Source organism: Psittacula echo, assembly GCF_963264785.1.
Source record: "Psittacula echo genome assembly, chromosome: 1".
NCBI lineage: Eukaryota > Metazoa > Chordata > Aves > Psittaciformes > Psittacidae > Psittacula > Psittacula echo.
This window is the reverse complement of record NC_137735.1, coordinates 144,010,725-144,024,205: the sequence shown is the minus strand read 5'-3', so window position 1 is coordinate 144,024,205 and position 13,481 is coordinate 144,010,725. Positions and strand designations below refer to the sequence as shown.

At 40.8% G+C, this 13,481-nt stretch overlaps 1 protein-coding gene across 1 annotated transcript in view; it reads left to right on the top strand.

Moving 5' to 3' along the window:
- The window catches only part of MAPK12 (mitogen-activated protein kinase 12), a 32,487-nt gene extending 20,682 nt beyond the window's left edge, over positions 1–11,805 (top strand). Inside the window, exons 7-12 of the mRNA XM_080630882.1 lie at positions 5,696–5,810; positions 6,462–6,533; positions 7,239–7,318; positions 8,075–8,153; positions 9,728–9,901; positions 11,667–11,805. Of these exons, the coding sequence (XP_080487008.1) occupies positions 5,696–5,810; positions 6,462–6,533; positions 7,239–7,318; positions 8,075–8,153; positions 9,728–9,901; positions 11,667–11,737 (591 nt within the window). The 3' untranslated portion in view covers positions 11,738–11,805. The remainder of the gene's footprint in view (positions 1–5,695; positions 5,811–6,461; positions 6,534–7,238; positions 7,319–8,074; positions 8,154–9,727; positions 9,902–11,666) is intronic.
- The last annotated feature ends 1,676 nt before the right edge of the window (positions 11,806–13,481 follow it).

Below are 13,481 nucleotides of genomic sequence, written 5' to 3'. Positions count from 1 at the left end.
GATGGCCGCACGCAAAGAGTTGTGGTCAGTGGCTCGATGTTTGGCTGGAGACAGGTAATGAGTGGTGTCCCTCAGGGATCGGTGTTGGGACCAGTCTTGTTCAACATCTTTGTCGGTGACATGGACAGTGGGATTGAGTGCGCCCTCAGCAAGTTTGCCAATGACACCAAGCTGTGTGGTTCGGTTGATACGCCAGAGGGAAGGGATGCCATCCAGAGGGACCTCGACACGCTTGTGAGGTGGGCTGATGCCAACCTGATGAAGTTTAACCATGCCAAGTGCAAGGTCCTACCCCTGGGTCGGAGCAATCCCAGGCACAGCTACAGGTTGAGCAGAGAAGAGATTCAGAGCAGCCCTGCAGAGAAGGACTTGGGGGTGTTGGTCGATGAAAAAATGAACGTGAGCCGGCTTCAGTGTGCGCTCGCAGCCCAGAAAGCCAACTGTATTCTGGGCTGCATCAAAAGGAGCGTGACCAGCAGGTCGAAGGAGGTGATCCTGCCCCTCTACTCTGCTCTTGTGAGACCGGGCTTGGAGGATTGTGTGCAGTTCTGGTGTCCTCAACATAAAAAGGACATGGAACTGTTGGAACAAGTCCAGAGGAGGGCCACAAGGATGATCAGGGGACTGGAGCACCTCCTGTATGGAGACAGGGTGAGAAAGTTGGGGCTGTTGAGCCTGGAGAAGAGAAGGCTGCGTGGAAACCTCATAGCAGCCTTCCAGTATCTGAAGGGGGCCTACAAGGATGCTGGGGAGGGACTCTTCATCAGGGACTGTAGTGACAGGACAAGGGGTAACGGGTTCAAACTTAAACAGGGGAAGTTTAGATTGGATATAAGGAAGAAATTCTTTACTGAGAGGGTGGTGAGACACTGGAATGGGTTGCCCAGGGAGGTTGTGAGTGCTCCATCCTTGGCGGTGTTCCAAGGCCAGGTTGGATGAGGCCTTGGGTGGCATGGTTTAGTGTGAGGTGTCCCTGCCCATGGCAGGGGGATTGGAACTTGATGATCTTAAGGTCCTTCCCAACCCTAACTATTCTATGATTCTATGGTTCTATTTGGATGTCCTTGGCTGACATAAATGTGCATTTCGTATGAATGGCAGAGGCAATGATCAATTTCTGAGACCATTATGGAGCCAAGCACAAGAAATGGCTGCATCTCAAACTAAAAATCTTGCCTGGGATGTTTCAGCTATAAATGTCCAGTCCAGATAGGACAGTGTAGGAACGTGGTACCCAATGCTAACAGGGCAGAGAGATGGGGGTTGACTCCAAGATGTAGTTGATTTCAGGGGAGGAAGTTAGTGCTGTGGGTTATACAGTCATCGCATCATTGCAGCAGTTGCTGACTTGGCTCCCTCCAGCTGGGTGAAGGGAAGTGTGAGAACTGAAACTGCTTCTGTGGGTTTGGAGTTGATGGAGCAGTCCTTACCACAGCTGTGTGCCCACAGCAAGGGCATGTGTGTGACAGTCCCCCATTTCCTGTGTGATGTGTATGTTGCAATGAGTACTGCTGTGTTTTTCGGCAGTCATACATCTAAAAATACTTTTAAAGAAAAAAAACTACATCATGGTTACAGTCAGATAAGAGCTGTAATGGAGAACTCTTTTTATGATATGTTGCAGCTAATCTCTTCAGAGAAGCGTGAGACAAATCACATAATGCTCACCACAAATAAGAACATCTTATTTCTTTGAAAGCAATTGCTTCTGCACTGTTACCACTACTAATAGTGTCAAGTGCATGTAGACAACAGCGTGTTTCATAGCAGGAATCATAGAATGTATCAGTTCTGCTTCATTTTTGTTCATAATTGAAGTAGTGAGAAAAAAGTCATTAAAGTGAGATAATTCTGAATTCAGCCTCCTATAGTTCAGCTAATGGCAGTTTCTGCCACTACACTGCAAGACAGGTAGATTTGATGGCATTTTTTGTACTACCTGGTTGCTGCCTCTCTGGAGTGGGACAAGTATCAGCGTGTACTGGGCTTCCCTCCAGAGATGGGTAGGAGGATGGTGCACACTCGCACCCCTTCCCAATACCGAAGCTGGGTTTAGCTGGCATAAACCCTTGGAGACCAGGGCTGTAGCACCCCTTGTGGAAAGTTATCAGTCCTCAAGGGCAGGTGTTGCCACTTCCTTGGAAGTGTTCTCAGTAGCGTCTGAGTGGTAATTCTCCTCTTGCACAACATTTGTCATCTCAAGCATCCTTCTTAATCATTGAACTGAAATACTGAATCTGGCCAGCTCTGATTGCACTTTCTTAAACGTATTGGAAATCTTCCAAAGCTTGTTAGAGTGGATAATATTTGTACTTCAGAAATCATTATGCAGTGTACCCTGAGCTAGCAAAAGTGCATCTATTTGGCTGTGTGAAATGACTTTGTTATTAAAAAAGTCAATTATTTATTACGGATCAGAATTATGTAGTGCTCAACCCTGTTTATTTTGGGAATATATTCTCTTGAGTGCAGACGTAGTAGCCCCAGACTGCTTCCAGTCCCCAGTTAATGATATTCTTGTGTTTTAATTTTTTATTCATCTTTATAATTGATTTTTCTCAGCTGTCTTCCCTTAGCTCTAGCAATATGAAAGGCTAGGCAGGGTTCTTCAGTGAATTACAAAATCAGGCTACGTCTTCTATCATGTGCTTGAATGACTGACCTATACATCCTCACAATACAGCAGTAAATTTGAATGGGGGCTTTTGTATCCTGATATGTAAATACATTCAGATCTTATGGCCAAGGGCTCCTCCCTAAAAGAGGCATAAGACTTTATGGGAGTAGTTCAATTATGAATATGTGTGTATATATTATAATACAAATTTTTTGCTCTTTGGAAACTGACCTGAATGTTCAGGATCCTGTTACTTCAAACTTCCCTTATCTAGCGTAGAAATCCATTGCTTTTTCCTGGCTTGTAGGTGACAAAATGGTGAGTGGGTCCAGGTTGGTAGGGAAAAAAAAGAGAATCTATTAAAACCAGTTGTACATGTTTCTCTTTCCCACCCCCCCAGCTGTGCAATTACATTTTGAGATGCAGCCCAGGTCTGAGACATTCTTCCATAATATGATCAGTCTCCTTATTTAACACAAGTTATTCTTTGTTACCTTGGACATTTTTAAGCTTTTAATTAAACTAAGACAAATAATTCTATACCAGAACACAATTTTGTGAAACAACAAGGAGAAAATGTAGCACCGACCTTTGTTTTTTGTTTCTTTTGACTCTCAGAGTGAGATTATCATGTCCCTGGTTGTACAGTGAGCTCTGACAGAATATGCAGAAGTGCAGATTTGAAACTAGGAAATACTGGTTGTCAAGAGGCAGCTCCGTTCTATAAAGAGAAAGCAAACTATAGTATGTTGAGAAGTATGCACAAAAAAAACACTCCAAGGTTTTAACTGGGATCTCTCTTTCACTGAAGGAGTTGAGCTGGCTTCTCCACATGCATGTGTTCAGGTGCAAAAGGCAGGATATGAGCATGCTTAACATGGGCACAGGACCACGCTACCACACTGCTTGCAATAGTGCAAGCCTTTTTTCTCATGTCTGTGCACTCAGCAGCTTCCCTTGCATCAGCTCCAGCAGTGATGAGGCTGTAGTAGGCAAGTTGGAACAGCTGCTTGAATTGGTAATTAATTAATAAGCTATCAGTTTTATTTTTCACAGCAAGCTTTCTGGCTCCCTCATCTAAAGCTCTCAACTACTACACAGGAGTCAGGAAAGTGACAGTGCATGGGGGGAAATCACTGCCCTTTCTGCAGTCTCAAAGTTAGAAGTTATTTTTGTTACAGTTCCTGAAGCAAGTTAGGAAAACTAAGTTTGCTGAGTAGAAAGGGAGCTTATCCTTAAGAAGCTGAGGGAAATTGCTCTCTCATAATTCCTGCATTAGGGAAAGGATTTTTAACCTTGCTCTGAAAATTACTTTGGAAGTTCCAGCTGAAAAGTTGAATATTGAAGTACAAGAATAATAGTTTTGTGTGAAGATTGTTGCTGAAGTGGTACCACATTAACTACTAACGGGTTATGCTTGTTCCTGAGCCTGATGACTATGTAAATGAAAAGAAATCCTGAAATTAATATATAGTGCACAAAAAATCTCAGTGGTGTTTTCTGCTTTTACAAAAAGACAAACCGAAATTGTATTTCAGATGTTTCCAACTCCAAGTGTCACAAGCCTTAGTATGGAAAATGCCTAAAAAGCTGTGATAGAATAGATGTACTTCATGCAGCTTTTGACCTGTTATGTAAAACTTCCTTTTTTTTCTTCCAGCCTGAGGAAACGTGTGCTGTATATGTAGCATAAATTTGAAAGCTGTATATGAAAGTGTGCTTTGCTATTGCATATATTTTGAATCAATAAGTCTTCAGTTCCCAAAGAATCGGCCATAATCAAGTGTATTTTATTAGTAAGAATAAAAATCTCTTCCTTTGCATCCTATTCCTGTTTTTAAATTGGTATGTTATCAGCAGTTATGGGGGAAATACAGAAATGATATCTCAAGTATGACAATAAAGATTAACAATAACATTTTATACAATTGATCTTGAATGAAAATGTAATTTTCCTTTCTGTTAGTGCTAGAGAATGATGAAACTGTCCTGAAATGTTTTCAAATGTCTAATTACAGAGAGCAGACAAAACCATCACTCTTGGTTTAGTAATGCACAGGTGCTCCTAGTAAACTCTGCCCTCTCAATACATATATATGAAGCCTGATACACATGGAAACTTGTGGCTGTTCATGCAAAGCTGAATACTCATCTGTGGAAGATGATGATTTATCTTGAATAGATTTTATTTACCCAAGCCCACTGCTTCTTGTTAGAAGCATGAACTTCCTGATACATACAAACTGTCTGTCATTCCAGGAATGGAATTTTCTTGTGTTGACCACATCTTTTGGCACCGTCTTTCGATGGTCCATGCAGCGGGTCGGCATTATTACTCTAATTTTGTAGAATCTGACAAAAGGCCATTTTTCATCTTGCTGCTCTATGCATTGCTGTATCTAGAGATAAATATCTGGGAATCTTAGAAACAAGCTGAATTGTGCATCATCTTTTGAAATAATTGCACTGACCTTGCATTCCTTACAGAGGGTTGTTCTGTAGTTGATGCAGTAGGTTGGAGAAGACTCAGTGGGACTAAATAATGGTAATTCCCTACACTGTTGCAGATTTTCAATGCGACCGATAGGAAGCTATCCCATGTATGAATTATTCATAAAATAGAAATAATGATACCTACTTACTTCAGAATATTGCTGGACACACTCTTGAATGATTGTGCCACCTGAGATATGAGAGCAGTGAATACTATCTAAGATGGGTGCTGTTCTTTTAGCCCTAACATGAGAGGATGGTGATTCCATGGCCAGGGAACTTTTGTGTTGAATGTGTTCATTATCTTTCTAAATGATAATTGAAGAATTTATTGTTTCCTTTACTGGTTTTACAGCTTTTAGTGTTGCTATAGGAGTATCTAACTTGGAAAAAAACCTGAAAAACCCCTTGCTACTTCTGTCTCATTTTTTTAAATGAAAACAACACACTTGAGTGAGAAAATGCTGCAAAAATCAACTAATATTTACAGATTGTTCTGATTCTTTTCTTTGACATACTTGCACACTCTGTATGAAATAAATTGCTAGCTGTCTGATCGGGCTGTTCTTTGTGCTTCCGCTACAGATTCTGGATTTTGGATTGGCAAGGCACACAGATAGTGAAATGACTGGTTACGTGGTTACGAGGTGGTATAGAGCCCCAGAGGTCATACTCAACTGGATGCATTATACGCAAACAGGTCAGCATCTCTTCAGGAAAGCCATACCAGAGCTAAAGCATTCACTGAGTTGGGCAATATATAAGAAAGTCTTTGTTTCTGAAATGAATGAGAAACTGGAGGTGGAAACGACAGTCTAATTATGCAGAATTTCCTTGTAGATAAATTGCAGATAATTGTTTGGTGATTGTGGGTTTGGAGGCATTTTGTACATTTTCTGAGAGTAACCAAAAGTGCCAAGGTGGTTGGAAAGTAGTGATAGAAATGTATACAGATGTGACAGTCTGGTCTCTGTTCTTGTGTTCTGCACTGACTGTCACCTTCCTGCAAAGATGTGCTGATTCTGACTCAGGGGGAAATGGCAGATGGGAGGAATTCAAGTAACACTGGGATAACCATGAAAGTTTTTGGAAGCACTGAAAATTGACTTCCCACATCCATCTGCCTGTTACTGAGAAGCTGATTCAGCATATTATCAGATTATCTCCAGTTTGCTCGTTAGAAAGGCTGGAAGTTTCACTTATACTGTTCATCCTAATTGGCAAGGCATTAATTTATTTTTAATGGGCTCTAAAAGTAAATTTTACGCTTCATGTTTTAAATTAAACTTTATGTACATTTAAATGGGCAGGTATTCAGCAATTTAATGTGACTATTGGTCTTTTTTTCCAGTTGACATCTGGTCTGTGGGCTGTATAATGGCTGAGATGATAACAGGGAGGCCTCTGTTCAAAGGAAATGATCGTATCCTTCAGTGAATTTATGACACTAATGTAAGAAAATGAGAAGTTCTGATGTGATACAGTAGGTCTGTTCAAAAACTGATGAGCATAAATTGAAATGAATAGTAAAATGGCTTGCACCTTTCTCATTGATTGCTTAATATCTGTTCCACTCTTGCACATCTGACATTAAAAATTATCTAATATTTTTGATAGAGCTGATCTTTGAATCACATCTCAAATCATCAGGTAAAAGGTTCTGTGATGATACAAAAGGTACATTTTGATCTTTTAGTAATAGATTCAATAATTCCAGAACATGCACAGAAGATTCTGCTGCAGTATATGGACTTACATGCACATGTTTGTCCATTTCCTGCTTTTTGAGATTTTACCAAAAAATGTTCTGTAAGTAACATCTAGTAAAATGTTTCAGATTTACAGAAAACATCTTGCCCTGTCACTTTGCTGCTGAGGATTAAGAAAATAGTGAAGATTAAGTCATCATTCAACCTCAAGTAGTACTTCATTGGCAGTAGCAGTTATGATAATTATTAGAGGACAGTATTAATAGAAGACAGCAAGAATTGTTTACTTTTTTTGTTGTTTTCCAGTCACTGCATTGTGATTTTTGCTTTATTCTCCAGTAGTGCAGAAACACACAATTTTTGCAGGGTGATTAGTTTTCTTATGGTGAAAGTCTTTGTTCCTTATTTCTGGTAATCAGATCTGGACCAACTCACAGAAATAATGAAAGTAACGGGTACACCAACTCAAGATTTTGTTCAAAAGCTGCACAGTCAAGACGTGAGTATTTGGCTTTGTCAGTTTTTTTTACACATCTTAATTTTACTTAATCCATGCTCAGTACTTAGACTGGCTGAGATAGTATGTATTGACTATTGAAATGACCCCTGATGTCACCTTTCTGCCTTGAAGTGCTTTGCACATAGCTACTAGAGATTAAGGGGGGGGCAGAAAATTATCAGAACACTTGAAAAATCTATATATTTAAATACTTCTGAGTTTCCAGTGCATACAATATAAGCAGTTGAGCTGATGTGTTACTGCTTTTATTGGAAACGTACTGAAAATATGAATCTATTCAGAAAACGCAGTTGTTTGCAGGTGTCTCTGTCTTTTCTATTCATGTGTCTTTCTAGAATCCTTAAGCCCCTACTATAAAAAATGTAAAATTATTCATTAGACTAAGTATACGATTTAAATACTAATGAACTACTGTGTAAGAGGTTCCTGTAAACTCACAATGACATTCTTTCAAATGATGCATACATATTTATTCTAGCTAATATATTAAATATGGAACACTGATAATTAAAGCTTTACATTATCATTTCTTAATCATTATTTTAAGTCTTGATTAAAAAAAAAAACAAAGTTCTTTTCAACAACAAGGTGAATATAATCAGGGTTTATGACCCCCCCCAGATTAATTTTTACAATGTGCTATCAAAGCATTGTTGAATTACCTATTAAGCATATAGTTAATGTTACATTATAAAGGCAGCAAAGTTCTAATTAAACACCCATGTTTCTTTTAAGGCAAAAAACTATATCAAAAGCCTCCCAAAAGTCCAGAAAAAAGATTTTTCATCCATCTTGAAGTACGCAAATCCTTTGGGTAAGACAGTTTGCGTGGATATGTACAATTTGTCTTGTTCTTGTGTTTGTATTGGAGGCGTCAGCAGTATCAGTCATATGATAGATTATGTGATGGTTCTTGTGCTTTTCTATCTCTTCCTTTCCATGATTCATAACTTTGCCAAGTTTGGACCCTGCCAGGACTCAGATGTTTCTTAGAAGTGTGAAAAAAGAAGTATTTTGTGTTTTAGGCTTAAATCCAGCATCTGCTTAATGGCTTTGCTGGAGCAGCTTTCTTGAGAGCCCTGGCAGATTAAATATAAGTAATAATTTTTTCTCTGTATTGTATTTGAAATACAATTCTGAAAGACTTACCTGATCTGCAGTTGAAATGCAAGCAAATAGAAAGCTGACATTTTAGTCATGGAATTAATACATCCTCAGAAACATCTGTGCATTCCTGAGAAGTGCACTGGCTTGGATTTGATAAACAGCCAGAAGAGCATACCAAGTGTACATAACTGTGACGTGACCCAAGGCAACCAAAGGTCTGAGATGGGTCTGCCCAACCTGTATCTGTTCCCCAATGACCTGAATACTCAGAAAGCCAGTTCTGTTAGCATATGAATTAGGATAATTGAATCTTCTCAATTTAAGAAGTTAAAATTGTATGTTCGGATACAGTAGAAATAAACATAATTAATAAGCAGCATTTACCCTGACTGCATGGTTAGCTCAATGACCTTCTCAACTGCAGCAAACTACACATTTCCAGTTAGATTTTAGGATGTTTTTTCCTATCATCTCTGTGACTGTCTGGCTGTTTCTTATGGAGAGAACAACAGCTCATGGTCTGGGAGAGAAGCCTGGAAAGAATCCACAACGTGGCAAGCAGGAGTTGCAGTATCTTGTCCCATGCTGCTGCCTCTTCTTCCTTTCAGCTGCTCCACCCAACCCAGGAACGTTCTTTCAGGATAGAAAAACAGAGAATAAACAAATCATTCATCATATCTGTTTACACTAGCTCATTTTGACAGTCCAGCAATGGACCTGATCCAAAATCCACTGGAGAGGAACATAGAAGATTTTCATGGATTGTTTTGCTTGAGGTCAAAACCACACAGCAAATAAAGTCAGCACTGAGATTCTGTACGCGGACAACTGACTTGTGTAGTGAACTTCAGAGTGTAGTTGTGCTTTGATTTGGTCACGTACAGAGCAATTCTCATTCTCCGCTGCCAACTGTTCATTCTGCTGCTGTCAAGTTGCGATGTACCTTAGAACCACAATAGCATGGCAATGATGAAAGGCGCATGGGAAAGCCCAAAGCACGGTGGTCCTAGAGCCAGAAGCTGAGAAGGCATTAGCTGAGGTGATATGGCTGTGTTGTGTGCAGAAGCAAGGGAGCACCTTTGCCTTGAGCTTTATACATATCCCAGCTTGCTCACAACACTGTGTGTCCGTGCAGGTGGGCCCCAAGGCTGTAGAATGAATACCCAGTGATTCTGCTTTGTAACTGTGTATTTATTTGAAATATCTCCAGGGCAATGTTACTGTGCACAAGCTGGAGTCAGTGGTGTGATTTGAATACACTGTTTGTTTTCTCTGCAATAGCTGTAAACCTTTTGGAGAAGATGCTGGTGCTGGATGCAGAGAAGCGAATCACAGCAGCTGAGGCTTTGATGCATCCTTACTTTGAACCAATCCACGATCCTGAGGAAGAAATTGAAGCTGAGAAATATGATGACACATTTGATAACATGGATCTTCCACTAGATGAGTGGAAGCGTGAGTTTAGATTTGTGATGTTTTTAAAAAATTACCAGATGGAAAGAACATGCAGAAATAGGAATATTCCCCTTCACAAATTACCTTCTCTGCTTTTGGTGGAACAGAGTAAATAGACATCATTAAGATAAACACTATTGATAAGCCAGTGTTCTTATCAAGGAATGATCCCCAAAGGTTTTTTCTCTGCCTCCTAACAAAGGCTCTCCTTTTTCCTGTGACTGTCCTCCTGTCTTCTGCAATGTAGGAATCATAGAATCGTAGAATCATTAGTGTTGGAAAGGACCTTAAAATCGTCAAGTTCCAAACCCACTGCTATGGGCAGGGACACCTCACACTAAACCATGTCACCCAAGGCTCTGTCCAACCTGGCCTTGAACACTGCCAGGGATGGAGCATTCACAACTTCCTTGGGCAACCCATTCCAGTGCCTCGTCACCCTTACAGTAAAGAACTTCCTCCTTAGATCCAATCTAAACTTCCCCTGTTTAAGTTTGAACCCGTTACCCCTTGTCCTGTCACCACAGTCCCTAACAAAGAGTCCTGCCCCAGTATCCTTCAGATACTGGAAGGCTGCTATGAGGTCTCCATGCAGCCTTCTCTTCTCCAGGCTGAACAGCCCCAACTTTCTCAGCCTGTCTCCATACAGGAGGTGCTCCAGTCCCCTGATCATGCTCATGGCCCTCCTCTGGACTTGTTCTAACAGTTCCATGTCCTTTTTATGTTGAGGACACCAGAACTGCACACAATACTCCAAGTGAGGTCTCACAAGAGCAAAGAAGAGGGGCAGGATCACCTCCTTTGACCTGCTGGTCACGCTCCTTTTGATGCAGCCCAGGATACGGTTGGCTTTCTGGGCTGCGAGCGCACACTGAAGCCGGCTCATGTTCATTTTTTCTCGTCAACCAACACCCCCAAGTCCTTCTCTGCAGGGCTGCTCTGAATCTCTTCTCTGCCCAACCTGTAGCTGTGCCTGGGATTGCTCCGACCCAGGTGTAGGACCTTGCACTTGGCATGGTTAAACTTCATAAGGTTGGCATCAGCCCACCTCACAAGCGTGTCAAGGTCCCTCTGGATGGCATCCCTTCCCTCCGGCGTATCAACCGAACCACACAGGTTGGTGTCATCGGCAAACTTGCTGAGGGTGCACTCAATCCCACTGTCCATGTCACCGACAAAGATGTTGAACAAGACCGGTCCCAACACCGATCCCTGAGGGACACCACTCATTACTGGTCTAAATGAAACCATTTCTGTAGCATGTTCCTTCCAGTGGATAGACAGGTGAACAGATTCCTCAACTGTTGGCTGTACAGGACTGTTGCTGTATAATGCAACAGTTGTCGGCATTAATATGAAGTTAGGTTCTCTCAGGAAGAGAAAACATATCTATCTCAGCAGACACTTAACTCTGAATCTAGATTTCATCTAGTGTCAGAGGTTTGTATTTTGGCTTTTAAGTTGAGGACTTGACTTTTCAAGCTGATTTGCTGAGTAGCTCTTTCTGAGGATCTTGCCCACTTGCATCCCTTTGAAAGCACCTATCACATTTTAGTATTGGACTACTTCTTCAAATCTGAAATGCTTGAAAAGACGATTCTTGATTCTCTTCCTTTTTGTACTCAGATTTCTCTCTTTTTTGCCTGAAGAGGTCTCTCTCTTCCTGACCTAGACCAGAACCTAACCAGGCTGGGAGTTGCACCTTGCTCGTGTCTCCTTTCCCAATTAGACCAGCAAGTCTTACGTTTATTCTGTTGTTTTCCAGGCATTACATATAAAGAGATACTGAACTTCAAGCCACCACAGACTTTGGAGTCAAAGGAGACAGCAGTGTAATTCTATGACTCGGTCTTTTCAGAACTCAGAAGAAAACAAGAAAGTTGTAAATGTTTGTGAGATTTCAGGTGTATAAAACTTTTATGAATAAACTGGATGTAGTCTGTGTCATCTGCACTGTAAGAAAGTGCAATGTCTTACTCTGCATGTGAAACTTGGTGCCTTTGGGAGTAGCATTTCAAAACTATCCAGAAACATTCCTGCCTACAACTTTTTCTGCATGAAAGAATTCAGACTGTGGTAACCTGGTGCCATCCTCAAAAGAGCAGGTAGGACTAATTCTTCTACTCAGACATCAGAAGAGTACAAGTCACCACCCAAGCAAGCTGAGACACCGAGTATGTCAGAGATGTGCTGTGACTGTTCTCCAAGGCCGCTGAACTATCTTGATTGCAAGAAGTATTCATGTGACTTTCTCTGGAATATTTCACCTTGGTAAGATGCCTGGGGAGGCTAGTCAGCCTCTGCTACCTCAGTGAGTGCAGCAGGTAGTGGAAACAGCCCAGATGAATGCCCATGTCCCTTGTCCTGTGTGAATGGAAGAGGACCTCACCTCCAGCCAGTTCTGACAGATCTGGGCAAGAAGCAGAGAAGTGTGGATGTACTAGATGTTTTTCAAAGTAACCAGCATAGCAGAACATGACTTCACAAACACTTAGTGAACAGACATTGGATAAACAATGACTGTCAAGGGGCAGAATATTTTCCTCCAAATACAGTGCAGTCTCTTTATATTATAGACTAGGGAACAAGGATTTCCAGGGAGAAATAAATTTTAAGACTTTCTAAAGTTTTGTAAGGTTTCTAGCTTCCTAGTATTGAAATGATCACTGAGAAAGTACCTCTTTCTCAGAGGACTTGCTGGTTATAGATTCAGCACTGCTGATTTTAGAAGTAAAGCTGCGTGCAGGTCACGTCATAGAAAATTAAATGAGGATAAAAATGCTACTCTGCAGCTGTTCATTGGGAATACCTGCAGCAAGCGGTTTTGTTCACAGTGTACAGAGGTGTTGCCAGGTGCAGAATAACAACCATTCCTGGGTTTAGCCTTCTGAGCTCAGTTTACTTGGAAAAGCCCTCAGACCTTCTGTCAAGAGGTGCATCACCAAAGGGAGTCAGCTTCCTGATGGGATAGATTGGTTAGACACTTCATGAGTTCCTCTTATATTTACTATATTTTCCTAGGTGCTTAGTTCATAATAATCTCTCAGAGGTAGGGCAATAAATTGGTAAACCCTCGGTGAAGAATTTTCATGTGAGATTGTTTGTCCTTGCTAAAGGTAGGTAATGTCTTTACAATTGACTATTTGGATGTGGATTATTCCCAATACAATATGTTGCTCTGTGTTGCTACTAAGTGAAACAGTTGTGAAGAAAGACATTAGATCCTGGGAGGTAATAATTGGAAAAGAAGTAAGAAATTACTTGGGGTTTTTAAAAAACAATTTAAGACAGAAGTTTTATCAAGACACAGTTGTTTTCTTTCAATGAATGTTAAGTTGAACACCTGTAAATACTAGCATTTGTTTGCAAATTGTTGGTGATGAGCATTGATTAGCTGAGATGGGCACTTAGACTAAATGGTGACAAAAACCTTGAATTATTGATGTATTTGCAGAGTCATTAAAAACAGAGTTTCAGGAATGCATAAAACAAAAAGCGGAGAATGTAATTTGAAACAGAACATTTTTCCACACTACAGGTCACTGAGGAAGGCACACTGAAGAGTCATACCCCATTTTGC